Source organism: Antechinus flavipes, chromosome 1, assembly GCF_016432865.1.
Source record: "Antechinus flavipes isolate AdamAnt ecotype Samford, QLD, Australia chromosome 1, AdamAnt_v2, whole genome shotgun sequence".
In the NCBI taxonomy this organism is placed as follows: domain Eukaryota; kingdom Metazoa; phylum Chordata; class Mammalia; order Dasyuromorphia; family Dasyuridae; genus Antechinus; species Antechinus flavipes.
In genome coordinates this window covers 34445319-34465698 of record NC_067398.1, presented here as the reverse complement: position 1 = coordinate 34465698, position 20380 = coordinate 34445319, and the positions used below count along the sequence as shown (strand labels likewise).

Here is a 20380-nt window from a genome sequence, read left to right as displayed (position 1 = left end):
TGCTCTAGCCTCTTTCTCCCTTCTCCCTCGCTTTCCCTCTCCGAGCTTTATTTTCATCCTTTCCAACTTGACGTGGGGTGGGAGGGGAGAGAAGGAAAGTGCCCACTCCGCCTCCCCCTCCCCCGCCCACCCCTGTCCCAAATTAACTGAACCTGGATCGCCAGCCTCGCCCCTGCGCATGCTTAAGGACTCCATAGGCGATCGCCTTCCTCCCTCCGGGTCCCCAGTCCCCCTCCCCACCCTGACCCTCACCCCCCGCCCCCTTTTGCGCGGGGGAGGAGAGGCGGGCTGCCTCGGGCAGAAAGCTGCGCGTTAACTCGCGCAAATGCGGTAGAGAAGTCGTCTCCAGCCTTTTCCAAGGAAGTCTCGAGCAATTAGCTCAGTCCGGGGAGAGCGAGCCGCGCAGCCAGCCTGTCTGGGACGCCTCTCCCGATGACGAGCGGCGGCGGCGGAGGAGCCGCTCCACTTTCGCCACCGCTCCCAGGAGTTGGGGATTTCTTAGAAACTTTTGGTGGCGGCGGCGGCGGCGGCTGCGGCTGAGCGTTTTGTGTGTGTGGTCTCCCCGGCCGGCCCCGCGCCCCCCTCTCCCAGCCTGGCCCCGAGCTCCCTTCTCCGACCGAGCCGTGCCCAAGCCTGCAGACCATGGGCTTCGAGCTGGATCGCTTCGACGGCGACGTGGACCCGGACCTCAAGTGCAATCTATGCAACAAGGTCTTGGAAGACCCCCTGACTACCCCGTGCGGTCATGTGTTCTGCGCCGGCTGCGTCCTGCCCTGGGTGGTGCAGCAGGGCAGTTGCCCGGTCCAGTGCCAGCGGATCTCCACCAAGGAGCTCAACCACGTTCTGCCGCTCAAGAGCCTCATCCTCAAACTGGACATCAAGTGTGACCACCACGGGCGCGGCTGCGAGCGGGTGGTGAAGCTGCAGCAGCTGGGCGAGCACGTCGAAATGTGCGACTACTCGCCGGCACGCTGCCGCCACCCGGGCTGCGGAGAGGTGCTCAACCTCAAGGACGTGGACAGCCACATGCGCGAGCGCTGCGAAGCGCGGCCCGCCGGCCTGTGCGAGCAGGGCTGTGGCTTGGTGCTGACCCACGGCGAGCTGCGGCCCGGGGCGCACTGCTGCTTCCAGGCGCTCAAGGCGCACAGTGGCGCGCTGCAGGCCAAGGTGGCCGGCCTCGAGAAGGAGCTCAAGAAGGAGGCGCTGCGGGCCGGCAAGCGCGAGAAGTCGCTTGTGGCGCAGCTGGCCGCTGTGCAGCTGGAGCTGCAAATGACAGCGCTGCGCTATCAGAAGAAGTTCACCGAGTATAGCGCCCGGCTCGACTCGCTCAGCCGCAGCGTCGCCTCCCCGGGCAGCAAGGTAGGGCGCGGGGAGGGGCGCCTGGCCCAGATCCCACCCCCCTCCCCACTAGCACGCCCCCGCTCTCATCGATCGCCTCCTACTCTTGCCACTCGCCACAACCGGGTCTCAACTTCCCGCAGCTATCGCCCCCTTTCCTCCAGCTATCGCCCTGTTTCCTCCAACTATCTCTATCTCCCTTCTCTCTTTGCTGTCGCCCCTTTCTTCCAGTTACCGTCCTATAGCCCCCCTTCCCTAACTCGAGCTTTCTCTCCCTAGCTCTTGTCCCCTCTCTTCCAGCTATAGTCACTTTCCACAAGCTATCACCTCCCTCCTTCAGTTGTTGCCTCCCCTCCTCACCAGTATCGATCTCCACTAGTTACTCCCCCCATTTCCTCAGCATCTACTGCGCCCTCTTTTCCTGGTATCTCCCCCAGTCTATCCGCCAGCTATCGCCTCTTCTCCTGCTTCCGTCTCCTGCCTCTCTCCCCCTTTTTCCTCTCCAGGGGTACTGGGGAAGAATCGGGGAAGACACCTCAGGCTGGTACTTCTTGCTAGCAGGAAAAAAAAAAAAAAAAAAAAAGCCCTGTGTTGGAGACTCTCCTTCCTTCCTATCCCTCCACTCCCCCCACCCCCCGCTGGCTCGTTGCTTTGCTTTGGGGGAAGTTGTGGGGGTGGGGACAGTGGGAGGGTAATGGGGGCGCCGCCGCTTTGGCTGGGCTATTTGCCTGTGGCGGGGCGAACTGGAGCAGATGCGGAGCTGGGAATAGAAGCTGCGCCCTGAGCCCACCCGGACTCTGGGACACCCTCTGGGGGCCGATGGGGAGGGAGTAGGGGAATGCGGGTGGGCACAAGGGGAGCTGGGCGGTAGCTTTGTTACTTTTGCCTCGGTGCTGAACTCTTCCCCCAGGGCCACACTCCCCTCCCCCTAGTTTCCTGGCATATGTATCATCAAGGTCTGCTAGGACCCCCCCCCTCCTTTTTTTTTTTCAGACATACTTTCTCCCTCTTCGCCCACAGACATGTCTGTCTGTCAGCTGCAGTCTTAGCAGCTGGCGGACCCTGGGCGAAGGGCAAATATTTACAGCTCAGCTACTCACCACGGGCTCTGCTCCGAAAGCACACAAAAGGGCTGTGTGAGGGTGTGTTGCCAAAATAAAAACAGAAACACTATTTTTAATCCTACCTGATGCTTATCCTTCTAGTGTTGCCGGTGGTGGGCCACTTAATAGGTTTCCAAAGTTTGTCTTGCAATTTGGACTTCCTGAAAAAGTGATTCTTTTATTTATAAATAAGCCATTCACTCCCCTGGAGTTTATCTATCATTCATTGTTAAGCTCGTTTATTATTTCTTCTTGCCTTTTTGTTTCCCTTTTAGAGTGTTTGGGTAAACTCTCTGAATCAAAAAATGTGATACATTTACTCAAACTGTATGTTTTGAAGATCAATTGGGTGGGAGTGAGGATCATCTGAAGGGTTTTGCTGGGGAACAAGATGTTACTATGTAATCTTGCCCAGCGAAACTTCTCCTTTGAAAGTTGGTGCTGAGCTCTGGACTTTTATATGCCTCTGATGGAGAATTGAGGTCATCCATTAAAAAAAAAAAAGACTGGCACCAAGTTACCTCACATGATTTCGGTCGTCTCAGAAGTAGGACGTATCAGCAGTCAGCATATTCTAGGTGTTAGGGAAACCTGGAAGATATCAAGCTATCTCCTGAAGTCAAGTTAACCATTTGTCGTAATCCAGAATCTGGCCAAGCAAGCCTTTTGAACTGAGTCGTTATTGTTTTGTTTTGTTCCGTTCCGGTTAAACAATTAGGCACACTATAATACTACATCGTGATGTTAGTGAGCCTTTTAAGGGCCTTCTGTGCTTTCATTATCTACAGAATTGGATACTGGGACTTAATGTCAGTATTCAGAAATGGAAATGACTTTTTCTCAATTTGGGATTACAGATTATTATATACTGAAATTGTGGGTTTCCACAAAATGCTACTCCCTTGATGTTTACAGCTTTCATTGTATGGGGGTATATAGCTAGTGAGAGAGGTATTTGGGGTATGTGTAGTTGCTCCAAGGCTAGACTTAGGTTGACCCGAGTTCAAGTTTCATCTCTATCATGTACTGTGCCAAGTAATCACTCAACCTCTCAGGTGTCCCAGGCAACTTTTTAAGACCAGAGGTTGCAAAACAGTGGTAAAACTGCATTGGTTGAAGTCCCCTGTGGCCAGGAAATCACATCCCCTCTTTCATTGTCCCCATTCTAATATAAGCTAGCTTTAAAAAGAATTGGAAGTATTCCATTAAATGAGTAAATATCATTTAATCTATGTCAGTCACATCTTTGAATAGTAAAGAGAAAACTGATCGAGAGGCAAATAGGGTCTTAAAAGGTGTCCCTTGATCTAAAGTTGGCTCTGGGCCAGGATGGGTATGATGCTGTCCCCTTCATTTCAGAGTTGTTTGGAAAATATATTCAGAGGAAAAGGCTGCCTGGTAGGGATTGGAATGTTGACTCAATCTAATGAGTTTGACCTTCGATCATCCATTTAATTCTTCTAGTCCTCAGTTGCTATATCCACAAGACAAAGAGGCTTCTTATAATTCTCATCTGTTATGGGTCTATAACTCTGGGCCCTGGCTCAGTCTTTTTCTTTGTCACCCACCAATTTGGTTCTAGAACAGCTTTTCTTGAATAATCGAGAACTGAATAGTTTTTTTTTATATAAGGAGCAAAAGATTTTGGATTCAACTGAATCCAGCTCATTGGCTTTGCTGAAATGTCCTATTGTTGGATAGTTCTCAAGGCATGTATTTGTCTCCCTCGAAATTCAAAGAGCTGTCTTGTCCTTTGTGGTAATATTACCACAGATTACCAGGCCAATATGGGCTTTCATTGAAAAAATGGATCTTTTTCTCTTTTCTTCCCTCATCGTTCATAATTGTTTCGTCCGATCTGGTCTTAATTCAAGATTGTCATTCAAGCAGAGCAAGTTTCCTATAGCCTCCTACATCACATAAATGTATTTGTTCTTTATAACTACTGTAAATAAGTGACCCTAATTGACAGTTTAGTTGTTTTAAAAGCTTTTTCCAGATGTGGGAAACACCTTGAGCCAACTATCTAAAATTGCACACCACTCAATAGAGTTTCTCTGGCTGAACATCACACCAAATGTTCTCACTACATTGCTGATAAATGAATTAAATGGTGTTCTGGTGAGTTCAGCCACTCATAAGGAAAATGAAGACCCAAACATCTTTTTCACCTTCTATTGATAAGCATTTATTGGCTTTTGTTGTGTGAAAGGCAGTGGATTAAGCCCTGGGATCTGTGTGCTGCAAGTGAAAGGAATTAGGGATGGGAGAACAGTTTTGTCCAGGAGTTGGAATTGGCTTCTCTTTATTATTTTCATTTCAGAATTTATCATAGGATGATTCTAACTAGATGATGAGAATCAATTATAAGTTGTGCCTATTTTGGGCCCCATTCAAAGAGATCCATTTAATAAAATACCCAAATCATTTTATTATAAGACACTTTTACTTAAAAGGTCTCACAACATGCCTGCATGAAAAGGATAGCATTGTATCAAAACTCTGATGTGCTCTTGTTATCATTTGATCCTAGCAATTTAAGATCATAGATCTAGCGATAAAAGAGACCTAAAAACTCAGCTAGTTCAACTTCCAGATTTTACATATGAAGGAACTGAGGCACAAGAAGGTCATGTGACTTGCCAAACATCACAGAGGTAGCAAAGGTTCAGAGATAGGATTTGAATCCAGGTCCTTTTACTCTAGAATTGTCATTTGATTGACAGGTTAAGTTCAATTAAAGAATTATGAATTAAGTCATTCTGCATCAGAATGAGACAATATATTTGTCATATTCTAATGCCTATTCTTTTTGGGTTGGTGAATAAAAAGAACAGTGTGGGAAATGTGGTGACTTTGGGTGATTAATCAACAAGTGATTGGCACTATATATGAGATTATTGTTCTCAGTTGTCCTTCCTAATTTATCTGAATCATTTCATTGGCAGTGTTAGGTGCTTCCCAGTATATCACTCCTCATTTACTCATTCAGATTTGGGGGGGGGGGGGAGGGGAATGAGCCAAAGCTTCTAATCAACCTTTATCCATTGAGTCATTCAAATATTCCATTCTGTAGAGCTCTAAGAAACAATCATCATTTCCTAATTAACCACATTTTTTCCCAGCATTTAGTAAATACCTACTATTCAAAGCTCTTAGCTATTATCTTATGTTGATAATATTCTAATCATTTACTACAGAAAAGGAAGTGGTGGGACATTGTTTATGTAGAGAAAATAACATATGGGATTGAGTATTTTCTTGTTCAGTTTCATTGCTATTTTTGTGCGGGTCTATAGAACAAAGATTGTATTTTTTAGATTCACTTGTATGATGGTCTAATATATCATAAGTTCTAGATAATTGTTTCTAATTAGAATCTGAGGATGAGATTCTCAGTGGAGATGAGATGAGTCCTTAGAGACCAGTTAGTGGGTGACTCTATCCTGAAACCTTGCAGAAATGCAATTCTTAGGAGTCTTGTCACATGACTGGAGATGGGACGAGCTCATAAAGAGGTTACCTTAGAACTCCTACATGGGAGCTGAGTCAGTTCCCAATATATGTTTAATACATGAAATATTTGAACATCTAATATCTTCTAAAAAATTGGAGTAGAAGTAAGTATCACAAAAGTAATGTGCTTCAACACTTTCTTTTTAAAAAATAGGATTTTCTAAAGAAATATTTGCACTATTTGCAGGGATTGTCAAAAAAAAAAAAAAAGAAATAGCCACACATTATTCAAGAGTGCATTATCTCATTTATGAATCATGCAAGACTTCTTATCCCCCAGTTGTAAACTTCTGGCCAGTTGCAGGACTTGCTAGTAGTATTGTCAGGATTGGGCAGAAAGAAGATAGATTCAGTGTTCTCTTCTGTTCTCCTACTTCTTAGCAGCTCTGGTGAAAGCCCCAAGGGAACGTAAAGTGATGGGACTAATGACAGTTTAAGTTTCTGATCATCTGTTTGTTTCAGTGATTCGTGTTTATGCTGTTTCAAATTATCAAAGATAATTAACTGGATAGCTTAGTTTTTGGACTATAAAGTGATGTAATAAGAACTCCCGACTTCACTGGCAGTAGAAATTGGCCTGCCCTAGTTTTGTTGTGTTTCAGATAGGAATGTCCTCAAATAGTAAAAATGGCTATTTTTATTTTAACCTCCTGTCCTTCACCCCTCTCCAAATTACCTCTCACCATACCCAAGAGAGATGTGTATGGCTGCTTTAAAACAGGAAGCAAACCTTTGTTGCTTTTGGTTTCCCAGTAACTATCAAGCACTCGTTTTCAGATATCGGTGGATGTTCAAACAAAAAAGCAGATGGAACATTGTTAAAAATCAGCCATACAAACCGAGAAACAGATGTGCAGAAAAAGAAAAGCACACATCTTGAGGTTTTCTGTTGAGGCCATTTGAAAACAGCACAATGTTTGAAAAGCCAAGTTTATTATTGGAAATACTGGGAAAGAAAACTATCTTTATCATCCATTTTTAACTTAAATTTCTAAAAGAAAAAAAATGTATTATTTGGCCCTGAGACAGTGGAAAGGCCGCTGGACTTGGATTTAGGAAACTGCAGTTTTGAATGCAGTCTCAGACATTTATTTAATAGCTGTGTGAGCTTGGGCAAATCCTCAGCCTTGCTGGGCTAGATCAGAGGTGTTAGATGTGAAGCTATGCATGTAGCCCATAGGCAGAACTATATCAAAATGTATTTCCTATCTGATTATAATGCATTGATGTGTTTTTTTTTTTAAAGAAATGTATGTGGTTTTCTAAGTCAACATGTAGCCTACAGGGTCCTGTCATTTCTTTTTGAACTTGATGCTACTGAACTAAATGATTTGGGAGGCTTCTTCCAGTTCCATATCTGGGATCCTAAAAATTCTGGCCCAGATCAGATCCATGGTTTTAAATCTATATGATTTTAAAATTATGTAGGCCCAATGACATATGGAAATATGTTTAAAAGAATAGCACAGATTTAACCTATATAATATTGCTTGCTTTCTTCGGGAGTGGGAAGATAAGGAAGAGAGGGAGAAAAATTTGGAACACAAAGTTTTATTTTAAAAATTCTGTAGGTTCTAAAGCCACTGAACCACCCCATACTCTCTTTCACTTTTTGTCTGAATGTCTGCTTCCCTTTATCACTTCACATCTTCTTAAGTACTATTTTGGTAGAAGGCCACATCCCAAACTCTTACCATCTGGAACTAACTGTTGTATCCAGTCTCCATTTATTTTTATGCCTTAACCCAATTTTAATTTCTTTTTCTTTTGTTTCCTGGAGTCTCTATGTTCCATTGGTATCCTTAGTATGTCAAGAGAATTTGGGGAATTTTGGATGGGCCACCATGGTGAATTGATGTGAGAACACAAGATGGGGAGGGATGGATATGTTATCATCTGTATAATTGGAAGGGGTACCCATCTTGCAGATCTATTTGAGTACCCAGTGACTGATGATTCTTTTGTTTATCTCATCCATGAATACTCTCTGAGTTGTTTCTTAAAGAAAATTGTTTTAATGGGGAAAAGGTATCTGAAACTCCTTCTATTACTGTAAGTCTGCAACTCTTTTATAATATAGGCTTAGAATCTTGCCTAGATTACTTACTAGCTGGGTGACCTTATCCCTTTGCCTCAGTTTCTTCATCTGTAAAATGAGTCAGAGAAGGAAATAGCAAACTACTTGAGTATCTTTGCCAAGAAAACCCCAAATGGAGTCACAAAGACTCAGAAGTGACTGAAAAACAACAGAGGTTGGGGGATCGGGGAGCAGTAACAACTAAAGTATCATGAAAGGCATTAAGGAGGAAGTGGCCCTGGAGCTTGGACCTTGATGGGAACCAGTAATTTGAGGAAGGAGAATATGCCAGACATGGAGGAAAGGGAAAAAATGACCAGTGGGAGAGAAAGATTCAAAGGCACCTTAGCTGGGGAAAGCAATGTGGAGCTTCAAAGAGACATGTTTCTGGGACAAGGACCCTGGAATGTTTTGAATGAAGACATGCATGTTCTTCACTGTATTTTACTGTTGTAATGTTTTAGATATAGTTCTGAATACTAGACCTGAGTCAGGAAGGCCTGAGTTCAAAACCAGTCTCAGACACTTACTAGTTGTATAACTCTGGGCAAGAGACTTCACTATGTTTGTCTCAGTCTTCTCATCTGTAAAATGGGGATAGCAACACCTATCTCTCAGGGTAAATGGGAGCTACAAATATGATCACCAATCTTAAAGCCAAGTAAATGCTAGCCTTTATCATCATCATCATCATCATCATCACCATCAACTTTTTTTAAAAACAATTCTAGTAACTATAACTGCCTCTTTTTCATCTTCTTCCCCCGACACTTGCCCTTTATGTCTACCACCGAGTTCCTAACTTCCTGTATGTTTCTTGTCAGTTCATCAGCAGCCCCCGGGCTGTTTCCCAGCTGTCCACATAAAGCAGCAGTACTAGGAGCAGCATCGGACGACATGAATTTTTATATAATCTCCGGAAAACTAAAAGGTGTCGGTGGTGTCATCCAGATGTATGACCCAGCCGGTCAGTTACATCTTTCACAACATGCTGGGCAGCTTTCCAGGTGGGGCAATTGGAAACAGGGATAAGCAGGAGCCACGCATCGAAAATGTCTTGGAAAAACTGGCATTGACACTGTCATCAACTGACTCCCTTGCACTCATCTGGATATGGCCAGTTTCCAAGCTTTTGAGTCTTGAATGGCATAAGATAATGGGGCCAGAATAATACAGTGGAGAAAAAGGATTATAAACACAGAGCATGATACACTTTTTTTTTAAAAAGTTATTGCAAAGAGTTACTTTTTAAAGCTAGAGACATGTTTCATTCTTTTAGGTAACCCTTGCTTATCCAGAGTTATTTTGTTAAACTTATACTTTGGTAGTTAGTCAAATTTTGGATCATTCCAATATATGATAAAAATAATTTTTCATTGTATTTGCTTTTCAGAGTGACATATGTCTTCATCTTTTGTGCTATGAATTCATGATGTTCTAAACCGAATCGCTGGGTTTCCAGCAATAATTCTGTTGTTCTCCTGATGTGGAAACAAATGGTAATTTCCTTCAAGCACAAAAGGCTCCATCCTTCATTTCACATTACTTAAAGCATCAAATGATCTTTTTCATTTTCTAAATTCAGCATGGGTGAGTCTGTAACAAACCAATGGAGCTATTCAGCCCTCCTTTGCTTGTGCTTGTTCCTATGGATGAGCAGTCAGAAAATCATGCTTTTCTTTTGGCTTTTTGTCAGACTGGGTTTAGACATTTTGACAACTCGTGTTCCCTCCTCCCCCCATAGCCTTCCAAAAAAAGGAAGAAAGAAAACATATGAACATCTCCATTGCAAAATGAAAGAAAATCATTGATGTAAACATCTTCTTTATGTAGGCTGCAGAAAACTCTTTTCCTTTGTCCCTTCTCCCAGGGCCCTTGTTCTCTTCACCAGGGAAACCTGCCAGCTAGCATGGGACAAGGGGAAGAGAACATGCTTGTTATCTGCCAGGCACTGTGCTAAGAGCTTTACAAATATTTCATTTTGTTGCTATTATTACAGTTTTACTCTTGAGGAAACCGAGACAGATGGAAATTGTTTAGGGTCACAAAGCTAGTAAGTTTCTGAAGTTGAATTTGAACTTAGGTTTTTCTGACTTAAGACCCACTGTACCATCTAGCTGAGAAGTGGGAAGATAGAACTCTAACTCCAGATATGATGTTTTTTCTACTAAATCTCGCCAGTCTTTCATCCTCATTCCTTCCACCTTTGGTCAACCCCATCCTTTATTCTACCTTGGTAGCTTTTAGCCATCCTCTATCAACTATACATCTTATACTTTAAGTATCTCCCACTTATCAGGTCTGAACAAAACCTCGACTTAATTCTCACTCCTTGACTTGCTAAGAATCTTGTCTGCAAAGCTGGAGCTGGGTACAGACTCACATTTCTTGGGCAAGTTTGGTCCCACTGTTTCTTATGTCTGTCATTGTATCTATGTACTGTTATTCCCAGCCTTATACCATAAGGTTCGAGCAGCCTTACCTTGAATACCTGCTCCATGTTTGTTCTTTTGTCTTTGAAAGTACTGAATCAGAGAGAGAAATTAATAGGCAAAGTTGCCATGGTATTTTTTCCCTCATCTTTTTTCGGAGACAGAAAGAACTTTTAGAATTAACTTCCTCATTTATAAGTGGTACAAGAGAGATCCAGAATAGATTGCAACTCCCTCAAAGTCTTATGGCTACTTTAATGGCAGATCCCAAAAAAGGATTTGAGGTCCAGTCCATCTCCAACACTTTGTTATCTGCTGTCCTTAGATCTGTCCAGTACTCAATCAGCTGACACCATTTCAGCCAACCCGAGTCAAGGAAGTAAGGGCAAAGGTTGTATGTTCCCTTTCCTGTTTTAGGTTGGATATTAGAGGTACAGATGAACCCTCTTCCTTAAAGGGTAAGGAATGTGTGAGTATATCACATCTGAAGAAGACTATGATCGAGATAAGGTATAAACATTTTTTTTCATAATGGATGAGAAAATTAGGAATTTCTAGATCTCTCACCATAATTAGGAAGCCATGTTGAAAAATAGGACTAAAACTGTGAGTCAGATAATTGTTCACACTTTTACTTCAATTTATTTGGCTCTCACAGAGGAATTTGGGGTAGGGTATAGCAATATAAGGAGTTTATAAAAGTTCTGGAGTAAGGATCACTTAGGAGGAGTGCATTTGAGTGAAAGGTCTGTTAACTTAAATGCGGGGGGGGGCGGGAATTACATATTTATTTTCATAACCCTCTAACTGAAAATTAGCATTTCCTTCTAATATTTAAAAATTCTGAAAAAGGGATCATTGATTTCACCAGACTACCCAAAGGCACCATGACATAAAAAAGGTTCTCTAGTGGAAAGCCCTCAACATATTGGGTGTCCCTCATATGGGGCATTAATGGAAAGACACTCAGAAGATTAGTAGGCACACAAAAAGATTCATTGGAGGGGGGGTACCAGTATCAGTGAGAACGAAGCACTATCTATTGAAGTATTACCACAGGAATCTTGATATAGTTCATCAATGGTTACATCATTAAAAACTAGTTGCAGGATGGGAAGTAGGTGTGTGTGTGTGTGTATATCAGAGCAGACCAGTAATATAAGCTGTTGTTCTTAAAAATCATTTTTGTGGTTGGTAATGGTATATTTTTAAAGATACTGTTCTTACTTACAATCTCTGAAGCCATGAGGAGCAAAGCATTAATAAGAGTATTGACCATTAGTGTATTTTTTACACTGATGATTTTCTTGAGTGATGCAAGTATAATTTTTACATCAATTATCTGTCTTTAATCCTTATGAGTTATTTGAATGTTAAGGCTAGGAAAATTAATTAACATCATTAATTAATATCATTAAAACAGAAAAAGTTAAGTACAATGTTAGCATTTCTTCTTTAATAAAACTCAGATATTCAGATTGCTCTATGATCTCATCAATGTGATTACTTCTTGCAGTGAAACAGGTTATAGTCCAAGATCCCTGTCCATGCTATAGGTTATGACTCCTGGCAATGTCTTTTCCTAAATTTACTACAGATGGTGCACCCAGGGTTCTGGGGGCCTTCCTGATAGGAAGATATCATTGAGTGCTCAGCTTATTTACCTGTCATCCTTTCCTATTGGCTCTTTTTTGATTATCCATTTCCTTATTTTTTTTTTTGAAGTTCCTTGTTTATCCTATGCTGCAACCAGTAATGACTTACATCCATGTGGTGAGTGATGATTGTGAATAATTCAATATTGAACTTTGAGGCAATTTAACAAAGTGTTTTATTTCTCTCTTATTTTTAGTATTGCCAACTGCCCAATTCCCCCACAACGCTTTGATAAGCCCCTTCAGTCTACTTCTTGTCATACTTATTCCCCAATGTTGGTATCCATTCTCGCCACATCAGCTGCCATTCACATGCTTATATTCCAGATCCAGAGTTTTAAAGTTGGAAAGGATCTTAAAGTTTTAAGTAATCCAACCTGATTTTACAGATGAAGGTTAATCAGCCCTAAAAATAGTAACTCACGTTTGAATATGGCATTGTCAGAGCAAGTATTCACATTCTTGGCAGAGATGAAGAAACTGGGCTTGGAGAATGTAAATGACTTTCCCATCACTGTAGAAGGCTGGAACTCTGAGAAAAGTATACTTGAAGCAAAGATACTTACAGCAGGGTGTTAACTCAGTGTGACTGATGAGATGATGGTTCTCTAGCTCACATAGACTTAGTATGGTGAGGTAATGGTTCTACATTATTTGGCACATGCTCAGTGTGCTGTTGTGATGTAATTGTACTAAGGTATATAAGGGCTGAGAGGACTTGAAATAAGCAGACTCAAGAGAGACTCAAGTGAGAGTGAGCTAGAGTTCAGACTCCAGAGAGATCCTCAAGAAAGCTAGCCGGGACATCACACATTCCCACATAAGTTATAAGACTCTGACACAGAATTTGAACCCACATCTCCCGAATCCAAGTCTGTCTCTCTCTCTCCATTACTCCATGTTGTCTATGTCCTTCCTCAGTCATTTCCCTCCATCTGGCTACGTTCTTCCACTGAAGGTGTTATCTGCTCCCAATACCTCCACTTTCTGACCCTGCGCTTAGCTCTTTGAATTGTGACTTTTCACCCGACTCTGCTGAAACTTCCTTTTCACATCAGAAATGGTCTAACGATCCATTCCAGTAGCACTACCAACCCTACCCCTCAGCTGCCATTTTTTATTCTCTTGGGCTTCTTTGATATTATTGGCTGCCCCTTTCTTGACATTTCATCCCACTTGATGTCTTCTCCTCCTGAATCCTTTCAGTGTCTCCTGCCCAGTTTTCCTATCCATTAAAGGGAGGATTCTTCAAGGCTCTGTCTTGGGTCCCATCAGCTTCTCTTTCCACACTCACTCTCATTTATCTCATTCTCTTCCATGGCTTCAACCTTCATCTTTACTCTCAAATCACTTGAAATCTGTATCTGTAGAGACCAGTGTCTCTTCTGAGCTCCAGACTTTCATCTCCACCTGCCTAGAGGGCATTTCATTAGCACCTCAAACTCAACATGTCAAAAACTGAGTTTATAAGTTTTTACCTTAAACCGGCTCTTCTTGATGTTACTATTTTTGTCAGTGATACCATGTCTCTCATGTTCAAAACAAAAAGCACTGTATTTGAAATCCAGAGAATTTGGGTGTGGATCCCAGTTCTGCTGCTTATTAACCTTACCATTACCTTTAACCTTTTTAGGCCTTGGTTTTCTCATCTGTCAAATGAAAGGGTAATGTGAGATCACTTCCCAGGTTTCTTGCAACTAGAAATTCTGCAGCTCTTCAATTTTAACTTTTCCCTCTTCCTCACCTTTCATGTCAGGGTGGCTAGGTGGCACAGTGTATAGAGTGCCAGGTCTGAAACAGGAAGACAAATCTAGCTGTGTGACCCTGACAAGTCACTTAATTCTGTTTGCCTCAGTTTCCTCATCTGTAAAATGAACTAGAGAGGGAAATGGCAAACCACTCTAGTATCTTTGTCAAGAAAACTCCAAACAGGAGTCACAAAGAGTTGAATAGGACTGAAAAGCAATCAAACAACCAACGCCTCTCATACCCATTTAGTTTACCAAGTTTTAGAGATCTGATTCCATAATACTTTTTTTTAGTCATTCCTCCTTTCTATTCCTATTGCCTCCATCCTAATATAAGTCCTGCATTATACCTGCCTGTGTTAATGCAGGAGCCTCTTAAGAGGACTTCTCACATTCACTTTCTCGCTACTCACTGGACATCATTCATATTACCATCAGACTTCCTAGTGCATAGAATTGGTCATCTCTTTTTGTTCAGAAATCATCAATGGCTCCCTATTGCCTCTGAAATAAAACTCACTATCCTCTGCTTTGTATTTAAAGTCCTTCAATAGCCAAACATTTATTAAGTTCCTGCTAATGCTAGCTATACAAAAAAGAGGCAAAAAATAGTCCCTTTCTTTAAGTAGGCTCTGTCCTTCCACTATGGTTTTGTAGAATTTCCTGCCAAGTACTTGGTATATCAGCCTGCCTGTTGTGCCAAACATGCTGATTCATAGATTCCTTGTACCCAAACCTTGGCCCATTCTGTTATTTATGCTACATTGCCTAATAAATTCTGACCTACCTTTTAAAGCCCAATTAAGACTTTTTTTTTCCTCCGTGAAACCTTCCTGGGATCATCACCCCACCCCACTTCACTCTTGGAGCTGGTAATTACTTTTTCCTTTTGATAATAAGTAAACAAGGCTTTTCTTTCTATCCCTCTAATGCAATTATCACATGTCATTTGTTCTAGTTATCCCTCAGTAGGCTGTAAGTCAAACCAGCAAATATTTGTGAATTGCTTACGATGTACAACAGTCTGTGCTATGCCTTGGGAGTACAAAGAAAAGGGGAGAAAATGGTCTGTGCTCTCAAAGATTTCATATTCTAATGTGATTTTAAAAAGGTCTGTAGGAGATATACATTGTGGATATCTATATATATGAACACAAGTCTATGTTTATTTATGTATATACATACATGTATGTATGTATATGTGTATTTTATGATTGTTCTATACACATGCATGTATTTTATAATTGTTCTATGTATACATGTATGTATTTTATGATTGTTCTATATATATGCATGTATTTTATGATCTATATATATACATGTATGTATTTTATGATTGTTCTATATATGTGTATGTATTTTATGATTGTTCTATATATACATGTACATATTTTGATTGTTCTATACACGTGTATGTATTTTATGATTGTTCTATATATACATGTATATATTTTATGATTGTTCTATATATACATGCATGTATTTTATGATTGTTCTATACATATGTATGTATTTTATGATTGTTCTATATATACATGTATATATTTTATGATTGTTCTATATATACATGTATGTATTTTATGATTGTTCTATACATATGTATGTATTTTATGATTGTTCTATATATAATGTATGTATTTTATGATTGTTCTATACACGTGTATTATGATTATTCTATGTATACATGTATGTATTTTACGATTGTTCTATACATGTGTATGTATTTTACGATTGTTCTATGTACACATGTATGTATTTTATGATTGTTCTATATATACATGTATGTATTTTATGATTGTTCTATACACGTGTATTATCTTATGATTGTTCTATATATAATGTATGTATTTTATGATTGTTCTATATATACATGCATGTATTTTATGATTGTTCTATACACGTGTATGTATTTTACGATTGTTCTATATACACATGTAGGTATTTTATGATTGTTCTATATATACATGTATGTATTTTATGATTGTTCTATACACGTGTATTATTTTATGATTGTTCTATATATACACGTATGTACTTTACGATTGTTCTATGCACGTGTATTATCTTATGATTGTTCTGTACATGCACATATGTATCTTGTGATTGTTCTGTACATGCACATATGTATCTTGTGATTGTTCTGTACATGCATGTATTTTGTGATTGTTCTGTATGCATGCAAGTATCTTATGATTGTTTTATGGAAATCACCTGGGAAAGGCATACACTAGTGGGGCAGGGCTCCATGGAGGACCTAGGAAGCAGGGAGAGTCTTAGCTAAGCTTTGTATCCCACTTTTGAACCTAGGCCAATGCTTCGTAAACAGTAGGTGCCTAATAAATCTGTTGATTTAAATGCATACAAAAGAGAAGAACATTTTTCTTTATCTCCAGTGGTGGATAAGTGATTTTTAAAACAACAGCAGAGGCTGAGAAACTGGATTTTTCAGGTGCTAGTCAGCCTTTTTCTTTCAGAGCTTTTTCTGCTTCTGTGGTCTTGTACATCTCAAATGTTGGCCTGTTTCACTTTGGAAAGTGTTCTCAGAGGCCCGGACTCTGTTTAGATCTTCTTTGACATTTCAGATAAATATACTGCAACTTAGCTCAAACCCTCCCTTCCAGGGTAGGGCCGTGGGAGCACGTCAGAGGTTCGCCCTCCCTATAATGAAGCACTTAAGGAAACAGAGCCCTTTGATGGGACCAAATATGGATTTCTCCTCATTCTCGAGTTCTGCCCCCTTTATCTGTCTCTTAAAATGGTATTCTCTACCATCTCAAGGGGGGAAAGATACTACATGGCAATAGGAAGGAAAACTACCTTTGCAAGGGTTACTGGGGATCAGGTCACATGTGGTATGACTTAAATAGCCTTTCTGAATATTTGATTGACAATTTCAAACTGACATGTGAGGAGAAAAATGCACTCGCTCAAAACATCTGCACTACATTATTAAGTAACTATTTCAATTTCTATCATTAATTGCTCATGAAAGCCAGATACATAAGATAACTTCTTCAGATGTCCTTTACCTCTCCAATGCAACAGAGCAGATAGTTTTTGTTTTCTTACATAGTTTATACTTCTTCTTCATCAGGATCATTGTGTTTCTGCAGTTTTTGTTTTATTTGGCAAGACAGTGGTTGTTATTGACTGACCCATCTGAGGACCAAATTAAGATCTTAGGACAGTAGATACAAACTTGAAACTAATCTTAGAAACCCTCCAGTGCATCCCTTTCATTTGGCACTTGAGAGAAGTGACTTACCAAATGTCTTGTAGCTCGTGAATGGTGGTAAAGCTAGGATTTGAATTCAGACCCTCAAAACCTAAGATCTTTTCCACTCTACTAAAAAATAGAATGCCATTTTTTAAATGTTTCAGGTACTGATTATTGGTTTTTAGTGAGTTAAATTTTTACTGATTTTTATGGAAATTTTCCATTAAAAGGGATTGTTACTTCTCAGTAACCATTTCTATTTCTAATCTCATTTGCTTGGTGAGAAGCATCATGGTATGGTGAATTAAGGAATTTTGATACATATTGAGTGAGTCTGGCCAGGTCTCTGAAACAACAATTTCAGACTAGAAATTACAGATCAGTTTAACATCTGTATTAGTGGAGGAAGTTTCACTGCTGGGAGTTTCCTATAGCCAAGGAATCATAGATCCAAAAGCTTCTCCCCAAAAGTGACATAGTAGAACCTCTAGGGTTCTCTTTGCTATAAAGTACTATTTGTTTTTTGTCATGAAGTGACACATCAGCAGTAAAGTTTCTGCTCTCATTAAACTTTCACTTGAATGCCACATTTGCTTATTAGAGATTTGGAATCTGAAAGTTTGTTTTGTTATTGAAAAGTAGTGACTCTGCTTTGATGAGATTTTAGCAGTAAAGTGTCTATTTCAGTAACATTTCTCAGTAAAAACAAAAAAACTTTCAGTTTACAAACTAGATGCAGGAGAATTGGCTCTTAAGGGCTTTGGGAAATGAAAAGTTCTCCACAGTGCAGCTCATTAGTCATTAATGATTTCATTTCATTTGGCTCCCCAGGACAAAGGCATCCTTCCCAAATCTGGAGCCAGAGCCGTGGGCTGGAGAGTATTGCAGTCAGTGGAGCAGGACTTTGGAATGATGGGATAGTAAAGCTCAGAAAAGTGGATTGTCTGGATGAGGGAGACCATTCTTTGAAAGCTAGGTATTTGGGGTGGACAGCGTGAGGAGTTAGGATTTGGAATTTCAAAGGTGGTGAGAACTCACTATATAGAAAACAAGATAGATAACCCCTTTCCTGTAGAGTTTGAGTTTCTTGGATCACTGAGAGATTAAGGTATTTGCCCAGACTCACAGCCAATTAGTGCCAGAGGTGTGATTTGAACCCTGATCCTTATTCAAAGGCCAATTGTCTCTTAAGTGATTTGTTATTATGAGAAAGAAAAAAAAAAAAACTTTGTTTTTCTCCTGGAAGATTATGTGAACTCTGAGACTTTGTTTTATGGTTGTGTTATTTCCGAATACATCTCTATTTTTTCATGTGTCTAACCTCTTTGTTATATTACTATTCAGAGAGACCATGTTTTTGTACTCAATATACTTAGTGGATAGAGGGCTGGACTTGGAGTCAGGAAGACAGGAATCCAAATATTGATTTAGATACTGACTAGCTGTGTAACACTGGGCAAAGTCATCTGACCTCACTCCATCTCAGTTTCTTCATTTATAAAAGAGAACAATAATATTAGAATAGTGAGGATCACGTGATATATGAAAAGCACATTGCAGACCTTAAAGTGAGATATAAATATTATTATTATTATTAGATTACTGGAATCATTTTAGCTATTTATCAAAAAACTTAGTTTTTCTAGCAAAAAAATTATGAGGTGACAGTTTTCTGTTAAATTCATTTTGATTTTCTAACCCTATATAGGTGCCCTTTCTTTCCTACTCACTGTCTACCACAGCGTACCTGTGACCTCTCTAGGGTTTTTGATTTAAAGGAGTTTCCTAGTCTTGGAAAGAATGTTTTCAGTATTCTAGGGCTCACATATCTTGAATTGCCCTTAATTTGCTAATGTCCTTTGAATGATGAGTGGGATTTTGCCTTTTCTGCTATGTACCAAAAAATGGGTCCAACTTTTAAAGCTTAATTTTCATTGATTCTTGCAATGTAAATACTGTTGATAGTCTGGGGATATGTAAAACTTGAGAGGATTGTTATTTGAGCAATTCATGATCTGATGTAGATGCTGTTGGTTTGAGCTTGGAGAAGCAAACATAATAATGGAAGTCTAGACAGCACATGATAGAGCAATCAGCCTGAAAATGGATTTGCAGACCCAGGAGTCACACTCATGGAAAGTATGCCTCAGACATGTCTAGACATCCCTATACATTCTTCTATTGGGCATCCTGACTGGGAAGGTCCTCAATAACGCATAGATGCTGCTTTAGGACACTTAGAAATACTGGTAATCTAACCCAAAGATTCATTCACCACCTCTTGTTGATCAAAAAGCTTCCTGGTGCAGTTTACAAAGACAGTACTCTTAGTTGGAAAATGGGTGCTTCAATGACATGTGAACTAATGATACATTGAGTTTGAAAATCTCCATTAGCAATTTCCTGTTGATAAATAAGTTTTGAATTAATTTACCTCTTCCTTATAGGGTGAAGAAATGAAAACAATGACTCTTGTCCTTCATCGAGACTCTGGCTCTCTGGGATTTAATATTATTGGTGGCCGACCGTGTGTGGTATGTTAATTGCTAAAATGTGTTTTTGCCTTTTCCTGTTGCAGAGAACCATATGGGTTAGGGCTTGGGGGTGAAGGATGGGAAACCTGCGTGACTCTGTACAATTCTCTGGGGCAAATGTCGTTCTAATATAATCTAATATTGAAGTTTATAAGGTGCTGTCTTTATCTCATCACTCACAAAAATCACTGTCCTGGGGATCATAGCTAATTAAACAGGTTTGCTTGGGGTCCATTCCCATTTATCTGGTAATTAGACACTGCTGAATTAAGTACTGTGTGATGTGTATAGTTAATAAGTCACTTTCCCCTATACTCATTAGAATGTGTTGTTTAGATTCTAAGGCTAGAAGCTTTAATATCTCCATTATCTTTTATTTGGCCAACTGAGTTTTTCAGAGACTGATTACTAATTTGTTATTTGTCCAAAAATCTCTGTTCAATCTCCCTCCAACCTCGCAATTCTATTTTGCTTCTGATTTGAACCTTCCCTGACAGGTAGAAAGGAGGCAGGGATCTGCTTCATTTTCCTCATCTATAGAATAAAACAACATATAAGTTCCACGGTCTTTTTCAACAATAACCGGTATTAAGCCCTTCCAGGTCTTACATTGTTAGGCGCTGGATAAATGACCTGGAGATAGCATTTATTGAGCACTGACTATGTACCTATCATCTGCACCACAAATAAAAGCTAGCAAAATATGAGCTATTCTCAAGGACCTCATAATCTAAAGGCAAAGATAAAACCTAAAGAAGCC

General features: G+C 40.2%; 1 protein-coding gene across 1 annotated transcript in view; it reads left to right on the top strand.

The window, feature by feature from the left end:
• Positions 1-277: 277 nt before the first annotated feature.
• PDZRN3 (PDZ domain containing ring finger 3) overlaps positions 278-20380 on the top strand; it is a 275996-nt gene continuing 255893 nt past the window's right edge. The window contains exons 1-2 of the mRNA XM_051980912.1: positions 278-1359; positions 19534-19620. Of these exons, the coding sequence (XP_051836872.1) occupies positions 643-1359; positions 19534-19620 (804 nt within the window). The 5' untranslated portion in view covers positions 278-642. The remainder of the gene's footprint in view (positions 1360-19533; positions 19621-20380) is intronic.